Source organism: Podarcis gaigeae (assembly GCF_964106915.1).
Source record: "Podarcis gaigeae genome assembly, chromosome: 12".
Lineage (NCBI taxonomy): Eukaryota > Metazoa > Chordata > Lepidosauria > Squamata > Lacertidae > Podarcis > Podarcis gaigeae.
This window is the reverse complement of record NC_139688.1, coordinates 47,716,507-47,725,334: the sequence shown is the minus strand read 5'-3', so window position 1 is coordinate 47,725,334 and position 8,828 is coordinate 47,716,507. Positions and strand designations below refer to the sequence as shown.

General features: G+C 43.1%; 1 protein-coding gene across 2 annotated transcripts; it reads left to right on the top strand.

Annotated features, from left to right (window-relative positions):
• Positions 1 to 908: 908 nt before the first annotated feature.
• On the top strand, positions 909 to 8,365 carry LOC310828391 (C-C chemokine receptor type 5-like). 2 transcript variants are annotated; one of them, XM_083706041.1, is made up of 2 exons: positions 909 to 1,109; positions 6,659 to 8,365. In XM_083706041.1, exon 2 carries the CDS (start codon positions 6,685 to 6,687, stop codon positions 7,741 to 7,743), a length of 1,059 nt encoding a protein of 352 aa, XP_083562167.1. In that variant the 5' UTR covers positions 909 to 1,109; positions 6,659 to 6,684; the 3' UTR covers positions 7,744 to 8,365. The 2 variants fall into 2 exon arrangements, with proteins under 2 accessions (XP_083562167.1, XP_083562166.1); XM_083706040.1 differs by lacking the exon at positions 909 to 1,109 and adding an exon at positions 4,532 to 4,673.
• The last annotated feature ends 463 nt before the right edge of the window (positions 8,366 to 8,828 follow it).

The following is an 8,828-nucleotide window of genomic DNA, read 5'->3' as shown; positions in this document are numbered from 1 at the left end:
GCAGGGAATCCTGGTGCAGCGGGGAGATCGGTACATCCCCTATTGCCTAACTTCCAGAACATGCACTCAGAGAACTGGGTCTTCCTAGTCGGACGCCTGATGCAAGCTAGTGACTTCCTAAAAATCACTGCAACCCTCCTCTCTGCCCACATGACCTGGGTTGCTGTGAGTAAGAGAAACCTGGTGGACAAGCAGCAGTTAGGACAGGGCCATCTGCTTCATCCAACCAAGTCTCTGTTACACATGCCAGGTCAAGTCCTCCATCCACGATCAAGTCATGGATGGCAGTGGTCTTATTGACCTAGCATTGCACAGCAACACATTCAGGTCATGTGGGTTTCCCTTATTAATTCCAGTATCCATCCGGTCAAGACTAGACCCGGAGGCAGGGATAGTCTTCAAACAATGACTAAGCCTGCCACCTCGGTAATGACTGGTCTGGTCTTAGCGTAACTCCTCCTCCTGCCCATGATCACTGAGATCAGATGTCCCAGTGCATTCCCCCCTGTGGAACTTGTGCCAGCCATTCTATTGGCTGGGGCCCACTCCCAGGCAGCCCTGATCCCGCCTCTTAAAAACAAAATGCAAACTACGGTATACAACAACCAATAAAACAATAAAAAAACCAGAAGTTATGCTAAAACTAATCCCCAACTAGATATCCATCCCACCCACCCCAAAAGAGCAAAAAGGGGGAAAAATAAGAAAAAACTTAAAGTGCCACCGACTGCTTAAGGACATTTAAAAACACATAAAATCCCATATAAACAGTCCTGTGATACTTCATTTGATTGCTTTTGGTATTTTTGCGATTCAGCCTAAACAGCAACTCAAAATTGTGCAACGAAAGTCTAGTAAGATACTTTGCAGTTTTCAAAATCCTCTGTAGGGGTACGGAAACAGATGTTGCTGACCAGACAAATCATTACTGTTAGAATAAGGGAACTATTTCTTGATTTTAAGGAGTCACGTTTGTCCACTAGAAATTTGCAGAACAAACTTTTCTACCCACAGGAAAGGGCTGTTTGTTTCTGGTTTCCACAACGTGCCTGTTCAAAATAATCCAGCTTTCACCATCATATCTTAAAGGCAAGCACCTTTGTAAATTGGTGAGTTAATCTGAGTAATGCAGGGAGGGGGGGTTGCATTTGTGTGAATTTTGTGCCTGACTTTGTATGTTTCCTCCTTCCTTCCCCACCCTTTCTTCTTTTTGTGTTTGGTTTTTTTCAATTGTAAGCTTGAGGATTGTGATGGAGTTATTTTAATCCACGTGTAAGCCATTTTGGGAGCCTCTGTAGTTTGAAGAGGTGATGGTATAAATCTTCTGAATCAATCAGTACATCCTTTGTGTCCCCACCAAAACATTTCATGACTCTTGGCTAGTTCATAATAATGAGTGACTAAGATAACAAATTGCATTGAACCAGCATGTTGAATCTTTGCAGCTAAGACTGCAACCTCCAGAGCAGTTTCTCCTACTCATTTTTGGAACTGTAAGTACAATTCACTACATTTCTGCATCAGCTTGTAATTTTTTTCAAACACGTTCTCATTAAAATTCTCAAACACCTCCGTCCTTCTTTCTTTTACACGTTCTGCATGCATGACCTAACTTCCTGACATTAGCAAGCAATTTTAGCTTAATATTATGCATTTTGTATATTATTGTCACAAATATATGAATTTGCACACACATAGTCTCCTAACATGGGACACGGGTGGCGCTGTGGGTTAAACCACAGAGCCCAGGACTTGCCGATCAGAAGGTCGGCAGTTCGAATCCCCGCGATGGGGTGAGCTCCCGTTCCTCAGTCCCTGCTCCTGCCCACCTAGCAGTTCGAAAGCACGTCAAAGTGCAAGTAGATAAATAGGTACCACTATGGCGGGAAGGTAAACGGCGTTTCTGTGCACTGCTCTGGTTTCACCAGAAGTGGCTTGGTCATGCTGACCACATGACCCAGAAGCTGTACGCTGGCTCCCTCAGCCAGTAAAGCAAGATGAGCACTGCAACCCCAGAGTCGGCCACGACTGGACCTAATGGTCAGGGCCTCCTTAACCTTTACCTTTAGTCTCCTAACATATGCCTTTTGCCCACGTTTTTTGATTGGAGAACTGCATTGCAAACTTTGGAAAAGTGTGAATTTTGAAGGAGACCCGCATTTCAGCTCATGCATTATTTTGGGAAGTCTGAATCACAATCGTTTGCAAACTCAACCAATTTTCTCCCCCATCCGTTTTGTGAGTGGTGGGTGGCAAACCTCAGCACCTTGTATTTTTCATCAGTTTGGGAATCTGGAATATATAATGTTACAGTTTGGAACATCAAAATATCAAAAATATTCAAAACAGCCAAAATATCACTGACAAACACAAGCAGGTTTAAATCTCATCAATTTTGCAGAAGATCTAGATGGGGGAAATGTATTAATATGAATGTCTGCTAGGTGGAGTCAACTGGAATTGTTTGTGGCTCTTATTGTTGGAGGGAAAACCCTAGACCTTCGTCCTGAAATGCAGATATTTGTTAACTGAACAGAGAAGGACAGAAAGGAAGACCTATTTTTAAGTTACTTTTGCATGATATTTTGAAAGGAGGGGCAGGAAAAGGAAATTAACATTGTGGTACAGTCTATTGAGCAGCCATCTGCCACACTGGAGAGGGGGCACATTTTAGCCTGCCCTGCAATCAAGACTCCAATTGATCAGTCAAGCAAGCAATCAGTTTGACAGATGTTCTGCTGGTATTGTTTTCTATAACTAATAGGGTGAGTGCTTTAAAGTACCATGGTTTTATTTGAATTGACTTCCTTCATCTCATTCAGTCCTTTATCGCGCGTTGGGGGTGAAAGAATCTGTCGGTTTTGGTTTCTCAGTTATTCATTCCTAGATGCAGTTCTTCTTTGTGATTAAAAACAAAACCAATCCTCGTGAAAATTATTCAGAATTTTAGTGCGAATTCCTCCTAACAAACCATATTTTTTTTACAATCAGTTTTGAATAACGTACACATTTTTGCAAGCATTCCCCCCGTTTTGTAACTAGTTCAACAAACGTGTTTGTTTTTATAGGCACTTTCCCCTAATTTATGCATTTTTATTAGTGTTGTTTGGCCGGAGAACTCTATCACAAAAATTCAAATGTGTGGATTTTGAAGGCTGCAAGATTTTCGGTTCTCGTAATGTTTTGGAAAGTGTGAATTTGATCATTTCTGCTTTAAATGGAAACCAAATAAAATTTATCCTTCATCCCTAATTGCGATGAAGCCCAATTTTGGATGCCCAGTGGTATTACATATGGCTGCATGTGGATGTAACTTGTCCTATCTATCTTATGGGATAGTTGCACAAATAAAAGGAACAAGAATGGTGGAGCATACTGCTTAACCAAGAGGATGGGAACTCTGTCAACCTCCTAAATTAGCTTCGAGTGTGCGAATCAATATCCTTTAGAGCTAAATCTGGTTAGTGTTAGTTGTGGTTCCAATGAAATAAGGTCAGGAAAGCAATGAAATCTTAATAGGCAGCCCTGTTTGGGAAAGTTTTTAATACTCGATGTTTTACTATGTTTTTATATATGCTGTAAGCCGCTCAGAGTGGCTGGGGAAGCCCAGCCAGATGGGCGGGGTATAAATAATAAAATTATTATTAAAAATTATTAGTAGTGATTTTGCCAAGTCCTTGAGCCCTAGTCTGCTGGGGCTGCAATGACTTTTAGCCAGGGATGGGAAAACTGCAGCTCTCCAAATGTCCCTGGCCTCCCATTTCCCCTGGCATTTGGCCAAGTTGGCTGGGGCAGGTGGAAGCTGGCATTCAATAACATCTGGAGAGCTAACCAGCCACTCCAGTTTTGGATATTTCCTCCCACTTTTGTTATGATGAGGCTTTGTTGACGCAATTCCCAGCCTTGTATTTTTGCTGTGCATCCCACCTTCGTGACTTCCTTAGTGAAATGCAGGATGAACATCGTAACATAAATCAATACCGTATGATAAAGCTGTGGCTGCAGACCTCAGTGTGACAGCAGAAAACCCCTGGGAATTTCTTCTTCTTTGCTAGAACTCCGCATCTCTAATTCTAGACTGAGCGAAGCTTTTTTGGTTCAGCTGCAATGGCAGGCAGCGATAATATAGTAGCATTGGGGAAGGAAGCAACAGGGAACAGCTGATAAAAGACACTGATGTGTTGACAGTCCACCACGAATGCACTCTTATTGTGCCAATGACATGTTGCAGAATTAATCCACAAAACCACTGGTCTGAAGCTGCCCAAAGCTGTGAGGGCGACTTTGTCTGGTTTGGTGGGCTGGATCTGGCTTGCCGAACACAGTCTACGCGTTCCTGTCCTACACCCAGACTTGGACCAAAGTCTCCCCTTCCCTGCCATTCCACAGAAACTGCTGGATGTACATGAAGGACTTGCAGCCAGCCTGTTTTTAGAACTCCTGCTGCTCCTATAGACACCCAACTTTTTATCATTTCTTACAGCTGGCGGCTGAGAAAACAGAATCAGCAGCATTGAGCATTTCCTGAACAGCTGCTCTAAGATTTGCACAGCTCACGACAGTGATTTGGAATTGCATGGGAAATAAACTGACTGTTTCAATAGTCAGGAGAGGTTTGGGTAATCAAAGTCCTTGAATTCTCACCTCCTGTGCTGGATTTTACCAATTGCAGGGTAAGTGATACTAACATTTTACTCAGAAGCTACACGCCTTGGCTACCACAAAAGCCAGATACCACTATACAGAACTCTGTATGAATGAAGGAAACAGGTCCCATTTCTATAGACACTTTTCCAGGAGAAAGCCCAGCATTGAATTCAATGGGACTTAGGGACACATATTGGTTTACCCAGTTATATGGTAAAGCGTGTTCTCCCTCATGGAGTGCGCGTGTTGCAGTGGGGTCCACCAGGCCACCCCTCTGTTGCCAGGCAGGATTACTAAGGAAGCCTGTGGCAACGATTGGATGGCTGGGTTGCTGGGGTAAATCCTACGTTGCAATTTGGTGGGAGGGATCAGATGTTTTAAATCCTGTGAACGCAGCTTGGAGCTTCCTATTTCGCTGCGTGCAACGGATCACCCGCCTTAATTTTATGGGTTTTGCGTTGACCTTGCTATGCCTGTCATGGGGTCGTCTGCTGTTGGGGCAGGGGCCTGGTAGGAATTTTGTCCATCTGGCTGATTGGCTGGGCCGCTTGGTTTTTGCCCACTGCGTAGCAAATCGTCACAACTTGTAAGGTTGCGGTTAGGCATTGGTTATCAATTGGTTGGAGGAGGGGTTAGGATTGGCTGGGCCTGCCCCTCCAAGGTTTCTGCGGAAAGGGAATTCCGTTAAAGGAATCCAGGGGCTTGCCATCTTTTCGTCCGAATCCCTGGAATGGGGCTAGGGCCGGCAAGCCTTCGGGGAGCATGCGTGTGAGAATTGAGGGTCTCTGCCTCAGCTCCATTTCTCCCCAATATTGTTTTCCCTTACTGGCTTCTGCTGGAATCCAGAAGTCAGTTCTGTCCCTGGGCAAGGACAGATAGTTGTAACCAATGCCTAAGCAACCACTCACATTTATGTATTTCAATAAAGTTGTGGCCAAAATTATGCCAAAAACCTTAAACAAAATTTATGTGTGTATTGTGAGGGGTGGCTTGGGGACCTCGACACGCAACCAGTTACAGCAGTACCTTGGGTTACATACGCTTTGGGTTACATACGCTTCAGGTTACAGACTCTGCTAACCCAGAAATAGTGCTTCAGGTTAAGAACTTTGCTTCAGGGTGAGAACAGAAATCGTGCTCCAGCGGCGCGGCGGCAGCAGGAGGCCCCATTAGCTAAAGTGGTGCTTCAGGTTAAGAACAGTGTCAGGTTAAGAACGGACCTCCGGAACGAATTAAGTACTTAACCCGAGGTACCACTGTACTGACTAAGGCCTAAGGCCCCCCCCCCCCCCAATTTCCAATGGTATATCTCCCATGTATTATTCCATATGGCAGAAATGAAGCTCAGTCATTTGCTTTGGAGGCAAAAAGTCCCTGTTTCAATCCCTGAGGACCTCAAATAGACTCCTGTCTGAATCCTTTGTGAGTTCTTGCAGCCTCCTTAGGAGCTTTGTGGACTCTCCTTCCTAGGAGGTTTTTATCCTGACCTGGATTCTTTAGCTGAGTTTCCTGCATTGCAGGGGGGTTGGACTAGATGACCCTTGGGTCCCGTCCAACTCTGCAATTCTATGATTCCTGCTGCTGGTTATTGTAGATAATACCTGTGTTCTAATTCAGTATAAGAAAGTTTCCTGGATACCATTGAATTGATTTAAGGGGAGGAGCTGCTCAGACAGCCATTTAGAAGGTTTTATGACACTATCTTAACATGAATTTATTCCCCATTTTTTGTCACTGCTTTAATATTTATTATTTATATTTAGACTGCTGGACGATACACTAATCCACAGCAATAGACCACATATTTCGCATTATCACGGATTAAAATACATGGTTTAATTTCTTAACAACAGTGCATTCCCCATTTTCTGTCGCTGCTTTAATCTTTGTTGTTTATATTTGGCTATATACTGATCCTCTTCAGCAGACTAAATATTCAATATTACCATTGATTAAAAATACATTATTTCGCTGTTTTATTTAATTTTTGTTTCTTATATTATCTACATAGATTCTTCATATTCTGTGACAAGCAAGATGGACAATTCTTCCATGATGCCAGACGATGAAACAACTTTTGACTATGGTCCGGATACAGCCCCAGTTCACAGTGAGAAGGGGAAAACATTTGCGTCTAATTTTGTGCCACCGCTTTACTCTTTGGTGTTCATATTTGGCTTGCTGGGCAACGTACTGGTGATGCTGATCCTCATCAGATATAAGAAGCTCAAGAACATGACCGATATCTACCTGCTCAATCTAGCCATCTCGGACTTGCTTTTTATCTTCTCACTCCCATTTTGGGCTCATTATGCAGCCCACCAGTGGGTATTTGGAGACGCAATGTGCAAAATTCTCTCTGGGGTCTATTGCGTAGGCTTCTACAGTGGAAGTTTTTTTATCATCCTTTTGACAATTGATAGATACCTGGCCATTGTCCACGCAGTGTTCGCTTTAAAAGCCAGGACAATCACCTATGGCACCCTCACAAGTGTCGTCACGTGGGTTGTGGCCTTATTCGCCTCGGTGCCAGAATTTGTATTTCACCATGTTCAAACGGAATCTGAGACCCACAAATGCACCATTCATTATCCTTCAAAACATGAAAATGATTGGAAGCAATTTTTAACTTTAATGAGGGTTGTCTTGGGCCTAGCTCTTCCCACAGTCATCATTGTCTTCTGTTACATGCAGATTATAAAGATTTTGATTAAGGGTAGAAATGAGAGAAAGCAGAAGGCTGTCAAGCTTATTTCTGTCATCATGATTGTTTACTTCCTTTTATGGATGCCATACAACATCACACTTTTGTTACAGACCTATCAAGATTCAATTTTCTCATGTGGCTTAAAAAATGATTGTGAGGGAAAGTTATCTGTAGCCATTGCTGTGACAGAAGCAATTGCTATGATCCACTGTTGCATCAACCCTGTGATCTATGCCTTTGTGGGGGAGAAATTTAGGAAATATCTCTCTATTTTTTCCCAGAGGTGTATGTTAGCTCTTCTCTGCACAGGTCGTGGTCACCCTCATTTAGACCGGTCTGCTTCGTCCTATACCAGTTCAACAGAACATGACCTTTCTGTTGGTTTGTGAAGTGATTTCCAGTTTTATTTGCAATTAGTTTAGTTGGTATGTCTGGCAGAAGTATGCCAGACTGCTAAGGGGGAGAGAGAAATGATCTTTAGAAGGACACCATTTCATCGCCCCTTCCCACTTAGAAATCTCATGGGAGAAGGAAGCAGGCAGATTTGGTGAGACACATTCTGGTGAACTAACCCGCTATTATAGGTGTTGCATAACCACTCACACGAATGACTGAAAAGATTGTGCATGTATAAATAGAAACCAGTTGTGTTTGGAAGGTGAAGACACTTCATATAGGACTTCTTTCAATATGAGATACAGAATCTGATCCAAGGACCATGAAGCACAGTTAATTAAATACCTCCATCAACATTTGGTCTTCCTTGGTAGGTTCATATGAGCATTTGAAGCTGTCTTAGGTGATCCATTAACCCATTACTTTCTACTTAGATAGGCAGCAGTTGATCCAGGGCTTCAGGTTGTGTTTTTCTGCTACCATAGGATCATTTAACTGAAGTGAAGCTGGTACTTCCTCCATGTTAAGCACCACCAAATTCAATGGAACCTACTCCCAGTGAACTCTGTATACAACTGCAGTCATGCTGATCCTAATAAATTTTGTATTATACCACCTTTGGGAGAGCGTATATTATTTTATAATAGATCAACACTGTTGCTTGCCTGTTTGGAATTCCTCCTTGGGAGTGGGATTACGGGGAACATCATGATGAGATCCTGTACTTCCTACACCATTGTCTGTCACTACTCGTACACCTAAACCTTTGGCTCCTTTGGAGAACAGATCTTAAGCCATTAAGGTACATCAAACCATTATTTACTTCTTCTTGTCTGACAAAGCGTATGAGAAGGTCAGTACCCTGCACAAAATGTAAACAGAGAATCCTTTGCATTGGTCCAGGAACAAGCTCCAATCCTACTTGCTAGATGTATGCCTTCTGCGTGCTGTTCAAGAAGTGGATGGAGGGGAATATTCTTCCACCAGTTCTACTGAAGGAATGGGTTTCTGTGCAGTCAGTCTGAAACGGGACCCAAAATCCACATTTTTCCTTCTCCAAGGGAGCATTTCTAAACTG